The sequence below is a fragment of the Peromyscus maniculatus genome, chromosome 10, assembly GCF_049852395.1.
Source record: "Peromyscus maniculatus bairdii isolate BWxNUB_F1_BW_parent chromosome 10, HU_Pman_BW_mat_3.1, whole genome shotgun sequence".
NCBI classification, from domain to species: Eukaryota; Metazoa; Chordata; class Mammalia; order Rodentia; family Cricetidae; genus Peromyscus; species Peromyscus maniculatus.
Genome location: NC_134861.1, coordinates 92,465,996 through 92,482,555, shown reverse-complemented (window position 1 = coordinate 92,482,555; position 16,560 = coordinate 92,465,996). Strand labels below are relative to the sequence as shown.

The following is a 16,560-nucleotide window of genomic DNA, read 5'->3' as shown; positions in this document are numbered from 1 at the left end:
TGGGCCATAATATGAGGAATCCTGAGTCTCACTCAAATTCCAGAAGCTACAGGGCTGCCTGTGAATTAAAATGGCCCTTTTGGGGAAGTCATTATCTTAGTTACTACCCTGTTGCTGTGAGGAGACACCATGACCTAGACAGCGTTAGGAGAAAAGCATTTAATTGGGGGCTTGCTTGCAATTTTAGAGGATTAGTCCAATATCATCACGGTGGGAAGTAGACAGGCATGGCACTGGAACCGTTGCTGGGAGCTTTCCATCCTGATCCAGGCAGAAAGCAGATACAGACACCGGGCCTGGTGTGGCCTTTTGAAATCTCAAAGCCAACTCCCAAGGACACAGCTCCTCCAACAAAATCACACCTCCTAATCCTTCTCAAACAGTTCCACTTGTTGGTGAGTAAGCATTCAACTATATGAACCCATGGGGGCTGTTCTCATTCAAACCACCACAGCCAGTGTTTTCTAAAAGGTAGGTATGCCATTTGAATTCAAAGGAGTATTCTCTTGAAGCCAAACATAGATAATAAAAACCTGAGTTCATCCCAGTTGCCACCAGCCTGCAATATCTGACTTGAGTACAAGGCCACCTTATTTGGCTAACATTTTGGAAAATGGAGACAAAAAATGTTTAATCATTTCTACTTAACAGTCTTGACATTCCCTTCCTGTGATTTGCTTAAGTCTTATAAGATTGTATTTTAAAGACATTTCCACAATTTGACTCCTATTATTTTAAGAATTCTGTAACACAAATTCTGGTAATAATCCTTTTGTTTTAATCTTTGGGATTTTTGGATTATATACAATTACTATAAATTGACTTAAGTACCCCATGAGAAGTATTTACTTAAACGTTTCTGATGTTTTGTTGAGATTGGCCTCAACAATCCATCCTCCTTTCTTCTGAGTTCTGGGATTACAATGTGCACCAGGTCAGCCAGGCTGAACCCTTCGGTCTCTATGCCATCTTTTGTAAACTTTTCCAAACCCAGTCTGGACACTTACTAAGCAGTCAAGTGGCTGACGACAAAAAAAGTATATAGGAATCCCATCTTCCTCTAAGAGTCTTGGAGGGAGCTGTAAAGCCCAACACCTGAATAGGAATTCTAAGAGGTTCCTAACTTTTAAATCCTGAATCACAAGCCTAACGGTGTTTCATTTTTCTTTTTATAAAATCGCCACCTCACCACCACAAACTCAGAACCCTCGTAAAGATGATTCATGACATTTATATATCCTATTTAATACACGGACGGGAACTCATTAAAAACACCAACCCTGGCGTCGACGTTGAGCACACTTCCCAACCCCTACTCGGTTGAAAGCCCCGCGGGCCGGCTTCAGGCTCTTCTAGTAACGGAAGTGAAGCCGTTAAAGAGTTGGAAAGCCATTCTGAGAAAACGCAGCCGCGGCCGTCAGCGGCCTTCGCCAGCGGCCGGCGCCGCGGCGGAACCTCAATGTCACCCGGAGCGGGCGGGGACGGCGGGCGGAGGAGCGCGGTCCCTAGCGCACACGCGTGGCCACCGCCCCACGCAGGCCACCGGGGCCGGAGCCGCCGACTCCTAGGGCAGCCCGGGCCACGCCGCCGCGGTGGAGGCGGGGGAGGAGGACGAACCACACCCCTCCACCGGGGCCGCTCGCCGCCGCCGCCAGCCGCCGCCGCCGAGGAGGAGCAGCGCGGGACTCCAGGAATCCGCGGGAGGGCGGGGCCAAGGCGAGGGGAGGCCTCTCTAGCCGCCGCCCCGAACCGGCGCTCCTTGTTCTCGATGGTCCCCCCAGCGCGACCCTCCCCGGCACGCCACTTCCGGTTCCCTTGAAAGGCCCGCGCCGCGCGCCGGGGGGGGGGGGGGGGGGGGTTGGGAGGAGGGAAGAGCGTGAGAGCAAAGTATAAAAGGGAAGGGGCGGGCGGGGCGCGCGCGCGCGCGTGTGCGCGTGCGCGGTGTGGGAGGGAGGGGGGTGGGGACTCGGCGGTGGAAGGGGGCGGAGGCGGCGCAAAGGGCGCGCTCCGGGCGTCACGTGACCGGGACGCGCCGTTCTTCCGTCGGCCATTTTAGGTGGTCCGCGGCGGCGCCATTAAAGCGAGGAGGAGGAGGAGGCGAGAAGTGGCCGCTGCCGCCGCCGCTGCTGCTTGACTTGAATTCTTTTTCCTTTTTTTGTTTTTAATTTAAAAAAATAAAAAAAAAGTCTCCAGCGCGGCCGGGGAGAGCGGGAGTGCGCGCTGCGCCGAGAGCGTGGGCGGCGAGGCGGGCCAGGCCGGGGAGAGAGGCGCAGGAGCGGAGCCCTCGGCAGCCACGCGCGCGCCCGGTCCTGTGTGTGTGTGTGCGCGGCGTGTGCCTCGCGGGCAGGGAGCGCGGGCGCGCGGCGGCGGCGGCGGCGGCGGGGATCACTTTGCTGCTAGTTTCGGTTCGCGGCAGCGGCGGGGTGTCGTCTCGGCGGCGGCGGCGGCGGCGGCGGCAGTAGCACGATGTCGGAGGAGCAGTTCGGAGGGGACGGGGCGGCGGCGGCGGCGGCCACGGCGGCGGTAGGCGGCTCGGCGGGCGAGCAGGAGGGAGCCATGGTGGCGGCGGCGCAGGGGGCAGCGGCGGCGGCGGCGGCGGCGGGAAGCGGGAGCGGCGGCGGTGGCGGCGGCGGCTCTGCGGCCGGAGGCACCGAGGGAGGCAGCGCCGAGGCCGAGGGGGCGAAGATCGACGCCAGTAAGAACGAGGAGGATGAAGGGTGAGTAAGGGGCGGCCCCGGGCAGCCGCTCGCCAGGCCCCCTCCCCCCCTCCCCGCCATTAGGCCTCGCTCCCGCGCCCGCCCGCCCGCCCGCCCGCCCGCAGGCCCGAGTGCAGTCGCCTGCCTGCCCCGGCCGCCCCTCTTGTACCTCGGGCTCCCCGGGGCCTGCATTTCCTCCTTCCCCCTGCCTGCTCGCCCCCTCCCCCATCACACACGTTTCCACCTTTAGCCGTCACCATGCTACTCCGCGGCCCGCCCTCTTTCCTCCCTCGCCATGGGTCTCCTCCCACCGACTTAGCCGCCAGGATTTTTTCCCGCCTGACGGAGCTAACCGCTCCCCCCCCTCTTCCACCCCCCTCCCCCCCGAATCTCTCCCGGATTTCTAACCTCTTAGGCTTAAAAATGCAAACGCACAGAATGCTTTTTACTAGGGTTTCCAAGGTTTGTTGGGTGCTTCTCCACCACCCCGAGACGGTGCGATTATTTAAAATGCTCTTGCTTTCAGGAAGGTGTAGGCTGTCCACCTCTCTTTCTCCCGCGTCGGCTTCAGGCCAGTGGTTTTTAGCATTTTCAGTAAGTTTCGCCATAGGACTCGTTCGTTCTGTCCACTTTACGCTGTCACCACGGCACGTTCATAATAGGCCCTGCATTTGTGCAATAGACAGACTGGGCCTGCGTTTGTGCTCTAGACAGATCCTGCTGGCGCGTTGGTCTGGCTCCCCGGGCTCCATTTAAGTCCTTCCTGGTCGATGGGGCCTGCACTTGACTGGAGCTCTTCTACCTCCTGCCTGCGGTTGCCCCTCCCCCACTCGCCAAGTTACTCTCCCTGTGCACCCTTTTCGCGCCCTCAGATGCTGGGTTGCCTATTTGTACAGATTGTAGTCTTTCCTTACTTACTCTGTGCAGCTTGAAATTTCCTCTTCCCGCCTTTTCAGTGCCCAGGAGCCTGTTTTGGTTCCTTCTCAGTCTCGCCCTCTTACTATTGTTGAAAGAAGCCCACTCGCCCTTTTAAAATACAATAAATTCTGTGTTGTTCAATGCGTTAATTTTTCAGGATTTTTTTCAAAGCTAATTTGATTCCTCTAGTTGAATTAACTTTTATATTGCCACCAAAAGCTGCTTTTAAAAGTGTGTTAAAATGCAGTCTTTGGGAGCTGAGTATCATACAGGAGGTTAGAAAGGCGGGTTCGATCTGGGGCCTTAGATTTTCATGTTCCCATTACAGATTGCTGATCTTGAGTTACCGTTTCGATACTTTTTATAATGGGGCTGTGCGTGTGCAACTTTTTTTTTTTTAAACTTTAAGAAGGAAAAAGTTTTGGTGGGAAGTAAAAAAAAGTCATTTAAACCTGGTATTAGAAAACGTGATTTCCATTAGTGGTTAAAAATATAAGATTTGTGGGATGTTGGGGCAGCAGAGAAGTACTTGGAATGTAGTTTTTAAAAAATCTCCGTTAAGATTGACACTCGAGTCAGCTACTGGTTGTACTGGCATTAGTGGGGAGTTGGGGGTGGAGGGGAAGTGAATTGAATAAAATAGAACTAATCTTGAGCAATAATGTGGCTTAGTTTTAGAAAGAAATAACTGTTAAATATTTGAAGAATTCAGTTTTTAACTTTTTAGGTTTTGCTTTCTGAATTCTGTTCTTTGGACAGAGGCACCAAAATGGTTAATTGTGTAACTGGGGCAGGCTTTTTATTACCACCATCCCCAAGTTTTGAAGTTACAAAGTAGCTTGCTGTCTTTGTAGTTATTTTTTGTTGAACTGACTTATAAATGAATTAGTTTTTAACCCTAACAATGTCAAAAACTAAAACTAGAATTTTGATTGGTTGCTGTACCGGTTGTTAATTCCCTAGCCATTCAAACTCCTCCCCACGACACACTGAAGCAGCGACGGCACAGCGGGAAGAATGGTAAAACTTTTACATTTTATTTCTGTCTTATAAAGATTTCAGTAGTCATAACATGCAGAGGCTCTGTAATTTAGTTGCCCATTGACTCCCAGGAGATTTGTAGACATTAATACGGTAGGATGAATCTTGTGCCTGGGATATAAAGCCTAAAGCCTTTCTAGATATCCTAAGTAATCTGTGGGCAAAATTGATGCCATTGCGTGGTATATGGTTTGTGGTAATGCATGATGTAATGACAATTTGGCCAACCTAAACTAAATGTAATTAGTAATTTTTCTTTTAAGTATGGGCAAGCAGAAAAGTTACTGTACTTTCACTTAGTTTTTATTAGGTGGAAATATTTTTGTTTAAAATTCTAAGCTTAATGCTAAATATAAAGGTTACTTGATAAAAATATTGTGTGTTGAAATGTCTTGCATGTTATACTGAAGTATTCTGTCAAGTAGACAGTTCTTTAAGTATTACTGTGCTTTATGCAAAGTCCTATTTCTCTTCACCAACAGTATAAACACTTAAAGCATTGTGTATGTACTACTCATAGGTGGGCTAAATGTGGCTTCCCACTACAGCTCTTACCAGATTTTTATTTTCAGTGTGATTGGCTGGAATGTTAATTACAGTTGGTTGACATGTGCTCACATTTGCATGACTTCCCTTTGGAGGCTGGTAGGTTGAGTATTCTTTTTCTCCCAATTCTCCCTCCTAAAATGTCAGTCTCTGCTGTTAGGGTCATACTGTGATTTTCCTGGGCTGTGTCTCACGGTTGGAGGCTAAAAAGCCATACACTGCCTTATGTCTGTATGTACAGACCATATCCATTATTTTGGAAATGTTTAAATTTTATATGGAATTTATTTTTTAACTATTCTCATCTACTGGTATTTGTCCAGTTTTAAGTTGGAGGTAAAGTAGACTAACAGACAAAGACTGGGTCTGAGTGCGACATAGTAAATCACAATGTTTGGATGAACCTTCTATTTTGTGCCTGCTAGGCACAGTTAGTTAACTAGGTAATAATGTCAAATTAAAATTAAACTGTAACTGTATTTGACTTCTGTTTGAACCTTACAAAATTGTAAATTGTTTGTAGTAAGTTGAATTGATCATGTTTTAGATTTGAAGGTCATTGTTTCACTGTTAAAAGAATGTCTTTGCCTCTCTGTTCAGTAGCAAATACTTGTAGAGCTTTCTGGGGTCATCTTGTGGAGGAAGTTTGATAACTTCTGTCAGTGTTACAGAACATCTCAGGTGATAGCCAGTTCTCCACTGGCAGACTTTGTGGAGTAGTAGGTTTTACAAAAGCAATTCTGCACTTGGAAGGCATTCTTACCCTCCAACACTTGTTTTGAAGACAGTCTCACTGTGTTGCCCAGGCTTTGGAGGTTCATTCTTCAGCCTCCCAAGTCTCTTGGACTAGAGGTGTGTTTTTAGCACTATGTGGCCAGGTTCCCCTCCTCTTTTCTTTCTCTAACTTGATTTGATAATTGCCCATTTATCCAACTTCACAGTTTGTTACAGATGCTAAACTTTCTGAAAAAAACAATGAAGATGCTTAAACATACTTTTTTGGTGTCCATGTGTGTACACCCTGTGTTTCTGTCTTCCTCACCAGTTTAGTAAGACAGTCTCCATAGTGAAGATGAGACTGGTTAGTAGACTAAAAATCATGGAAGTTAATTTCTTAAACACTTCTGTGTGTAGTTCCTGTTACAATGAGGTTTTTGTCCTGAAGTGCTGTTTTTGAGCCGAGGTCTGCATGCCTAGGCTGGCCTAATATTCTTATCTCCATCTCAAGTGTTGGGGGCTGTAGGTAGATGCCACTGTTCCTGCTTTTCCTCCTAAAATGTTTTTAAAGATGAACTTGTTATTTGACATGGTTATTTTTATTTATTTATTTATTTTTGCATACGAAAATGAATAGTTATTTTTAGAAGAGCATCCTTGTTTCAAGATTAATGGGGCTTGGCAACAGTGGTTCATTACAATAGTAAAATGGCTACCTGAGTTCACCTTTAAAATTGTTTTTGATGTTAGATTTGTTTATTTGTATGTTAGTGCTATGTGAAGATCAAAGGACACTGGTGAGAGTCCTTATTCTGTAATGTGGGTCCTGGGGATTGAACTCTGGTCTCAGGCACAGCAGCAAGTGCCTTCTTTATCTGTGGAGCCATCTTGCTGGCCACTTTAATATCTACAACTTTGAGATCCCTATTTTTTTGTATTATAAATTTCTCATTGTGCTTTGCAGTGTGTAATCAATCTGCAATGTTTCAGTTCTTTGGGGTAGATAGTGTCTGGTGAAACGTGCATGCCATGTTGTAAGCTTTGGGGAAGTTTCAAAATGTAAAAAATATTGGAAACCTAGACTACTATAGACAATTTCACCAGATTAGATACATGAAATCATCCCACATCCCAACCCCCGCCTCCAGAATGTGGTTGAGTGGGAAGCAGAAGAGTTCCATTGAGTTGTCAGTATAAGACTGTCCAGGGCGGTGTCAGAGTTGGTCCTGTAACCGTTAGTGTAGAAGGTCAAGTGTGATTCTTGTTTAGAGATGGCTAGTTTTCTCCTGTTTGAGAAGGGGCTCACACATGTTTCTGTTTAAAATATTGGAGAGTATATTAGAAACGCCAATGTTTCTGGAACAGTTTAAACATTGCTTTGAAAAACAGTACTTTTAGAGGGTTCTCATGCCAAATTTATTGGCCTTTCGATTTATTAAGATTGGGTTTACAGGCCTAGATTGTCAGTCGATGGGTCTTCACGTTTACTTCCTTTGGAACCTTTGCAGGCGTAAAATCGTAGAGGCTAAAGCTCCAGATTTAGGGGGAGGAGCAGTCTGTGTTTTCTCTGTCCATGACGGAGATGGAAGCCAGGGCCTTGTACACGTGTGGGCAGATGGTCTGTTCCTGAGCCATACTCCCATCTAGGAGTACTAGGTTCCAGTTGTCATCTGTTATGAGAGATGTGGAATATATAGTCCTAGGATTAAACTGGATTATCATTTAAAATTTCAGTACTTTGTTTTCAAGACAGGCTCTCACTTTTTTAGCCCAGGCTGGTCTAGAAATTACAAAAATCCTCATACTCAGCCTCCCAGGATCTGAGATAATAAGCATGACATGTACCTCTTGGCAAATGCTTATTTTTGAGACAATGCCTTAAACTTGGACGAGTTCTTGAGCTTAAGTGACACTTTATATAAATACATATATATAGTCTCAATAATTTAGCCTGGGTAGTCTGAGGTATGCAAGACATCTCATGTATATCTGTAGTTCGGTAGATATATGTATGTATGTACCTCAGAGTCTGTTTCGCTATGACCTAAGGCCACCAGGAAAGCTAACTAATCATCTTTAGCTTTGGGTGATGTTAGAAGCCATGCTTGAGAACATAAAACAATGACTTTCCTATTTAACTTATGGCTGTATGCTTCGAATGTGCATGTTAACAAATGGAGTAACACAGAACCGGTTAGTTTGATTTCACTGTAGTTGTGCTTCAGTATTATAGTAGATAGGACACTCAACTGGATGCAGGAAGCCTGGGATTTGTTTCTGTTACTTCCAACAGTGTGGTCTCAGGTAATAGAACACGTTTTTACTTGGTTCTCTGATCTATTTACTGGAAACAATGCTCGCCGTAGGAAGACTGACTTGACTGCACAGCCTACTTTCATGTCTGTGTGTATTTATCCATTGCTCTAATAGTTGCTACTGCCAGTGATTTACTCCTGTGGAGTAAAGGTAAGCATATTTTGGTTTCTGGGCTGTTAAAATAGTATGTTCATACCTGTGTACTTGAGAGTATTTTAGGGTGGGGGAAGACTTCATACTGGCGTATTTGTCCAGTAGTCATAGTGATAGCTTAAAGTATTAGATTCTAGACTCAAATACTTACATTTGGCCAACAAAATGAATGAATGAGCAAATAAATAAATGGGTCAGGAAACCCACCTTCTATCTCCACTGTAGTCTTAAGAGGCAAGGGAAAGTGTCAGCAAACACAGTGAAAAAGTGACCAGTAAACATTAATGTCTTGGAAATGAGTTTGGCTTTTCATTGCATTAAAAAGAATGTGATTCTGAAAGATGGGTGGGGGTTGGAGATTTGCTTGGTGACGGAACACGTACCTACAGTCCTGGGTTAAGAAAAGGAAACATCCATTTCTGTTTAGTTAGTGTTATCTAAATTGACCTAATAGAAAACTGTGAATAGGTAGTGATCTCAGTTAACCCAAACCTTAACCTCTAGGTTAAGGAGACACCAGTCTTTAACTTCTAGGTAAGTGAAAGTTTACTTTCTAAGGTTGGAGTTTATTTAGAACTTTGAACAGCATGGTAGAAATACTGGGTTAAGAATTTAAGGTTTATTTTTAAAAGCTGTCATATTTAATTTAGATGTTATACCTGCCTTCCTTTCTTCCACTTTATGTTTTTGACACAGGATCTTACTCTGTAGCCTTTGCTGGCATGGAACTCCCATAGATCCACCTGCCTCTGCCTCCTGATTGCTGGGAAGATGTTTTCAGTCTAGTTATCTTTTTTATGGTGGTTGATTTGTGGTTCTTTTGGAGTAATGAGATTTAATGTAAAAGAGTTTAAAATCTTTCTTTGAAATGTGTGCTTTTTTATGTGTTAGTCTTTAATAATAGGATCCTTTTTCACACTTAGCTTTAAAATACCATAATAGAAAATGTAGGGAGGAAATGTCTGTTTAATAATGGGCAGATAATACTTGCATGTAGGTTTTACTGAATAAAGTTTTCTTGGCTGGCTAACTTTAATACAGTTTTAAGTAGTTAAAAAGTAGTTCTCAAGTACCGTAAACCACATGAGATATAAGTCTTGTTACTGTTAAAGGTATGTCAGGGTGTTTTCAAGGGTAGTTGATATAGATTGTAAAGTTACTCCCTACCAAGTGGTAGTTAGTTCCCCAGAGTTAAAAATAATTTCTAAAGAAAATGCTCTTTAATACCTACCAGTGAGATTTTGTTAGCGTTTATCATGGTAGTGTTTTAAAAGTTGAGCTTTAATGATAGACTACCAGAAGAATAATGTAAATAAGTGTGCTTGAATAACATTACTATAAAGGGTGCCAGTGAATGGGGCAGTTATGGTTGAAAAATGTATCAAGCTAACACTTGGTATGAGTTTTTTGTGTAAGATAATGAATTGTTGGAGGGGTTTAAACATTGTTTTACCTCAAAAGTGGGAGCAAAAGAATTGATAGGGAAAAAGCATCTTTAAATAAAATATTTATTGAGTTTGGAGTGTTAAATTAGTGATCTCCATGGTCCAGGGAAAATTAGCTTTATGTACTGGGGAGAGGATGAGGGTGTTATTTATTTATTTATATTCTAGATAGAGTCAAACAATAGCTCAGGTTATTGATCCTCCTGCCTCAGTTTCCTAAGTGTTAGGATTATAGTCATGGACCACCATACCCTGGTAATTGGGATTAGCAAGGCATTTTCTATCAGGTATCAAGTGCTTGTAAGGTATTGCCTTTTATGCTTTTAATTACTTAAAAAAATAATGGCATATATGTAGGGTAGAGCTGAATTACTGAGAGGACTTAGAAGCTACATTTATAACAGCCACTTCTACCAGAGGATCCAAGTCAGGTGGTCACTACTGCCTGTAACTCCAGCTCCAGGGGCACCTGCAGTCGCATGCATAGAACACACACACACACTTTTGGTGTTTTTGTTTTTTGAGGAGGGACTTCTCTATGTAGCTTTGGAGTCTGTTCTGGAACTTACTCTGTAGACCAGGCTGGCCAGGAACTCAGACATCTGCCTGCCTCTTGATGCCTGAATATTGGGATTAAAGGCGTGCTTCACCGCTTCCTGGCTCACAGTTTTTCTTAAAGGAAAGTTGACATAATTTTCAGGCTGTGTTTCTTATTCTGGGTATTTAAATATTTTATAGGGTGTTTTAGAACTTCACCCTTGAACATAGATGATCTTATATAAACTTTTATCATGTTTTTTCCCCTTTAGTGTTAGAATTTATGAAGCCACCATTTGAAAAGGAAAGCAAGTTAATGGAAAAGTTTTAAGTTATGTTTAGATTGTTTTGCCTCTAAAAATAACTTTTCATTGAAGAATTAAAATACATTCTTTTATATTAACGCAGTTTTTATTACTGACTGCAGATAACATTTAGACGTCATCACTCTAACCTCTTTTGGGCTGTGTAGTTAGTAGGTGGCAGAACTGGTACATAAAGCCAGGCAGCTGGCTGGCTCGCTCACCTGAGGACAAAGCACTAATGCCCCCCACCCAGCAGTCTGCGTTTCTGCGGGACCAGCCCTGCAGAGCTGAGAAGGAGGCAGTTGGGGAGTCAGTCGTCTGCACTAAGTGTGTAACTGTGCTTGACACCGGCTTTGCTGTCAGCAGCTGTGAAAGCACTTCCATTATTCTGTAACTGTAAAAGAGGACTGTGTTTCCTTTGGCCACTGAAACACTTGGTTTATAAGTAGGATTAAGAAGTGAAACTTTGTCAGTCAGCTCTGGGGAGGCTGAGGCAGGAAAAGGGCTACAAGTTTGAGGTCAGGTAGGATTACGTGAGACCTCTAAAAAAATGGAGTAGGGGGTACAGATGACCTTTGTAGATCAAGTTCTTTAATTGGGATTGTAAATTAAGTTCTTTAATTGGGATTATTGGTTCGCTTACAGCTTAAGGACCACATTTTAAATTTAGGTGACAGCATTCGGAGTCCATTTGTTGCTACTTGAACAGTTCTCATGCTTAGAAACTTCCAAGTTCTGTCGCCTTACTGAAAGGTGTTTACATCTTTGCAGGAGTTAATAGCAACTTGAGAAGAAACCTTTCGTGTCAGGCTCCTTATTGGACAGACAGTAGGTATAAAGGAGTCCAAATTAGTGTTAATCTCAAGCCATCTCAGAATTTGGGGAAGTTAGGCCAGTGTTCTAGAGAGCATCCAATAGGTGCCTACTTGTCCATAAAGGTTAGCAGAAATCCTTCCACTAGGCTTCATACTATATCATTAAACAGTGTGCCTACAGAATAAAAATGGGGTGGACTTCATATTTCCTGTTTAGTAAAGATAGAATACAGTTGTGTTTGTTGTAATGTATTGGGTTTTCTAGTTACCCGTTCAGCTTTTCTTAAAGCAGAAGAAAAATCCTGAGTGCTTTTGTGCTACCAGAATACTAATACCTTTGTCATAAGCAGTTGTAGTTCACTGAAGATTTGGAAAACTTGACACTTGGACCCTTTACTTACAGCATGGAAGGGAGATATTCACTATAGAACAAGTAATTGCTTGTTGGCATGAATTGCTGGCAAAAGTGAAAGAAAATGTGTTCTAAAAGCTAAGCAAGTGAGATACACCTGATGTACTAGTTAAGTAGCTTATTTCAGAGAAAATGAACATAGCTTAGTAGAGATGGCAGACCCTACTGTTAACATCGTGGCTGCTGTATTGAAGGCGGCACGGCTGGGGTTTGTAGAAGACTGTATCGTTCCTTGAAGCCAATTGTGGCAGCTCCACCAGCGGTGGAGGCTGGAGAATTGCCACCAATTTGAAGCCGGCTTGAGTTGTAGTGTAAGACCTCGTCACAAATAGAGTTTAAAAAAAAATTAAAGTTGACCAGAATACTTAATATCTGGATAAAGGGGATTTGTTTATAGAAGAGTGTTCACAGTGAACATTTTTAGCTCTGGTAAGGGTACGGAGGGTTTTTGTTTGATTTTTATGTTCGAACTTCCTTTGGTCAGTTGATAAGTTGGTATGCATATCTAATATTTCAGAAAATTAATTTCCCATCAAAAACAATTATGTGGTTTAAAAATAGTAGATGCCTTATTCTATGTGTCATTTTTTCCCCCAAGAGGTTTATTTATTTAATGTGTACTGGTGTTTTTCCTGTATATACTTTGTGTGAGGGTGTCAGATCTCCTGGAATTGGAGTTACAGACAGTTGTGAGCTGCCATGTGGGTGCTGGAAATTCAACCCTGGAAGAACAGCCCATGCTAAGCCATCTCTCCAGCCCTCTTGTTATTTTTATTAGGAAGTATATGTAACAATTTTAAATTGAGGATATTTCCCCTATACATTGCTTTCATGAAATAAAAGCAAGTTCTGTCTTGATACTTGGTTAATGGACTAGACAATTTTCTTGTTCAAGTTTGCCCTATACAGTGTCTTTTACTATAACTTTAGTTTGGTTAGACTGAAATAATTTTAAATTCAGTTATTCATGGGGAAATTCTGTAATCACAGAAATGGTTACTAGTTAGTTAAATCTAGCTGAATTTGTTTGTGTTCTAGGACTTAATAATGGATATCTAAGCAAGAGGCCATTGCTTTGTAGTCAATATCCTTGTCTTTAAAAACTAGCATGTGCCTCACCTTGAAAGGTGAATGTTGGTAATGAAATTTTCATTTATGAAAGTAGTAATCTGGACCTGTAGGTAAAAAAAATACTGTGTGTATAGCAGTGGTTATTGAAATAAGGGATATATATTAGGAGTTGGCACTATTCAATTGAAAGAAATGTGTGCTGAGAAATTTTTAATTTTCCATGGAATTGGCAATAAACAGACATTTAAAATGTACATAATGGAGTTTGGTTATATTCATTTGATTATAACATTACTAAAGGGTTCTAAGTTTTACTTCAGGACTTGACACTTTGAGGGAGTCTTGAAAATTGGGGCCTGCTCTGTTATATTCTGGGTTTAAAACCTAACTTTAAATGGAAAGAGTTCAATGTCACCTAAAGTTTATTTGTACTAAAAGTTAGCTTTGTTAGCATTAATTTAAACAAACTTGTGGTAAGAATTGATCAGTGACAACACTTAGTAAAACGGACGCCTTAGAGGTGAGGATCAAGTGAGCATCTTACTGCCAGAATGGGCTGTAGTGGCAGTCTCTTAAAAGCCTACCAAGGGAGATGAGATGTTGTAATGTCTTTGCAGTGCTGAAAGCGGGTGCCTTATCTTCCCCCATCCCTTTTCATGACCCCCACCCCCATAACCCCAGTTATGAAGATGAGACAATATTGAGCAAGCATGGTTCCATCTCTGAAGTAGAAAATTTTAGCCTTATAGGACTAATTTTAACAATTTACTACGACTGTTTCCAGTTTGACTTGTAAAGGGTAAAAAGTACAGGTTTGCTTTTATAATTACTGCTATTAACTTACTGGGAAAACAAGCAGATGTAGAAAGGACCACAACTGCTGCCAGGACTGCTTTTTGGCATTTTGCTGTATGTTGAGACTAATTTGTTCTTCTATATGATCTTTTCTTGGGTGTATTCCACTTAACTATTTTACAGGCCTAAGCGGTTCATAACTTGCTAGCTGAGGCTCTACTGTAGGTAATCATCTAAGTTAGTGAGCTGTGATTTGGTGGGCAATTCTTTCTTTATGCTGTTTATATGATTACTTTGGTCCTTTTTAAGGACTCTTAGAAGTGAAAAAAGTTAGTTCAGTTTGGAGGACTTAGCATTTTTCCATTGCATGTGCTATAAATTCTGCAGATGGAAGAACTATTAAAAGTAGAAAAGGAGTCTCAGCATAGACAGCATGCTGGGGGCTGCCACACTGGAGACTGAACAATAGCCCTTGACATGGTTAATGAAGATTTATTAGAATCTAGAAGCTAAGATTTTACCTTTTACAAAACTGCAGTACTTTTACTTGGCATGCGTACGGATATTTGTAAATACCAGCAATTTGCTTGCTCAGTATTGTGGTTGATCAGAAGGAGCAGTGCTAAGTGGGACTTTAAACAGTAGGGTTTTTTTGATATGTGCTGTGTAGGAAGAAGAACATTAAATTGTACTAAATAAATGTTTGAAAAACGTGTTTCTAATGTGAGTAAATGTAAGAGAAGGTTTAATTTCTTTCTTAGCATTTTAATACTGCTTTTTGTCTTTACAGGAAAATGTTTATAGGAGGCCTTAGCTGGGACACTACAAAGAAAGATCTGAAGGACTACTTTTCCAAATTTGGTGAAGTTGTAGACTGCACTCTGAAGTTAGATCCTATCACAGGGCGATCAAGGGGTTTTGGCTTTGTGCTATTTAAAGAGTCGGAGAGTGTAGATAAGGTAGTGTGCTATATATTCTGATTAATGAAACGTGGAGAGTTTGATAGAGTAAACTTGTGTTGCTTGTGGGTTCCTTTTTGTAAGAAAGAAGAGACACATTTCTTACATCTTCCTGTTGTTTGAAACAAGGTTCCATATGTCTTAGGCTGGCCTCAAGCTGCTTACATAGCTGAGGATTACCTTGAACCTTCTGCCTCTACCTTCCAAGTGCTGGGACAGCAGAGGTGCATTAACACATCCTGTTTTTTGAAGGGAGAGGCAGATTTAGGAATTATTTACTGAATACTTTCCATGTGCCAGCCTTTCTAAATTAAAAGTTACTTTAAAAACAACTGAGGCTTGGCTGAGGGATAGTTGGTGCTTAGTAAGTACATGGTCTATGTTCAGTCTCAGTAGGCTTTTCCAAAAGGGTAGAGGGGGATTTTAAAAGCCTAATTAAAAAGATAAAGTATGACAAGTTGGCAGAAAGTGCCTATTTTACATTTTTGTTAGACAAGCAGTTTGTCTCACTTACCCCTGAGTCTATGAATAGAGTACTTCCCTCAGACAAGCAAATGTCTACATGACAATTAACTTTTAATTCAGTCATTGTTTTGGTTCTGCACTGAGGGGAAGTAGCAACCATTGTTGATTTTATCAGTTAAAAGTGATGGTTGCCTAGTAATCAGTTCAACTGGTGTGGTACCCCTCCCCTGCGCCCCATCATTCTTAGTGACTTTTGTACTTGGGCACTAGTCTATAGTAGCTGATATCCTATCACTCCATGGCTTGACAGTCTTAAACCAGTTGACGTAATGTTGGCATTAGGTGCATTGTGTAATGATTTCTTAAGTAATTTATTTCTGAACATCAGTTAAGTTTTACATATTAAAGTGAAAAACTTCATTTCCTTAGGTCATGGATCAGAAAGAACATAAATTGAATGGGAAAGTCATTGATCCTAAAAGGGCCAAAGCCATGAAAACAAAAGAGCCCGTCAAAAAAATTTTTGTTGGTGGCCTTTCTCCAGATACACCCGAAGAGAAAATAAGAGAGTACTTTGGTGGTTTTGGTGAGGTATGTGTGTTTTGATCCAGTTTATGTCAAAATTAGTGTGTGATTGCACATTAATTGGACTTGGCAAGTATGTATTTCAGAGTTGCAAAATTTTTTGGTAATAAGGATACTGATAGGAGCAGATCTGAAGATTTAGGTAGTTTTTATTTGTTGAGCATGTACATATGTAAAGTACTAGACACGTAGATGAAATAGTCAAACCTCCCTGCTCCCAAAAGAAGGGTCTTGTTAGGTAACCCAGGCTGTCCTCGAACTTTTTCTTTGTTATTCTTCAACTCCTGAACTTAAGTCACCTTCCTGCCTTTGTCCCACATAGATTATAGGAATGAGTGGCTGTACAGCATGTTTAACTCGAAAAATTGAGAAGAAAAGTATAGGCAGCCTGAGGAGGAAGTCAAGATTGAGTGACCTAAAATATAGAAGGAGACGTTTAAGAATAGGAGAGTCATAAGAGCAGAGTAGTATAATAGCTTACCAGCTTAAATATGTCTAAGTGCTAATTTAATGAGACTACAGACTTAGTGAAATGGTGAGCTACCAGTTCCTTTCATGAATTAATAATTAAAGCTAAGCTGAGATGTTTGTGGCCTTGGTCTCCCAAGGACAGCATGCTGACATCTCTTACTTGATTCAAATAAGAATACATGCTTTTGTGTTAGGACTAAAAATGGCATGCCTAATACTCAAATATTATACACAAAAATCTGGGTATGTAGATTTTCTTTTGTGATTGTAGGAGCAAGCAGAAATGGAGCTGCTACTGCCCACCTGTATAGCA

The 16,560-nt window shown here is 42.2% G+C and overlaps 1 protein-coding gene across 6 annotated transcripts in view; it reads left to right on the top strand.

Annotated features, from left to right (window-relative positions):
* Nucleotides 1–2,062: 2,062 nt before the first annotated feature.
* Hnrnpd (heterogeneous nuclear ribonucleoprotein D) overlaps nt 2,063–16,560 on the top strand; it is an 18,558-nt gene continuing 4,060 nt past the window's right edge. For 3 of the 6 annotated variants that reach the window (XR_013043039.1, XM_076546695.1, XM_076546693.1), the window contains exons 1-4: nt 2,064–2,717; nt 4,578–4,634; nt 14,558–14,726; nt 15,621–15,782. Coding sequence is in view for 4 of the 6 variants with exons in the window: in XM_076546695.1 (XP_076402810.1) it covers nt 2,467–2,717; nt 4,578–4,634; nt 14,558–14,726; nt 15,621–15,782 (639 nt within the window). In the remaining 2 variants the exon portion in view is untranslated. Of the gene's footprint in view, nt 2,718–4,577; nt 4,635–14,557; nt 14,727–15,620; nt 15,783–16,560 lie in introns of all 6 variants that reach the window. The other 3 variants (XM_076546696.1, XM_076546694.1, XR_013043040.1) reach the window with 2 other exon arrangements.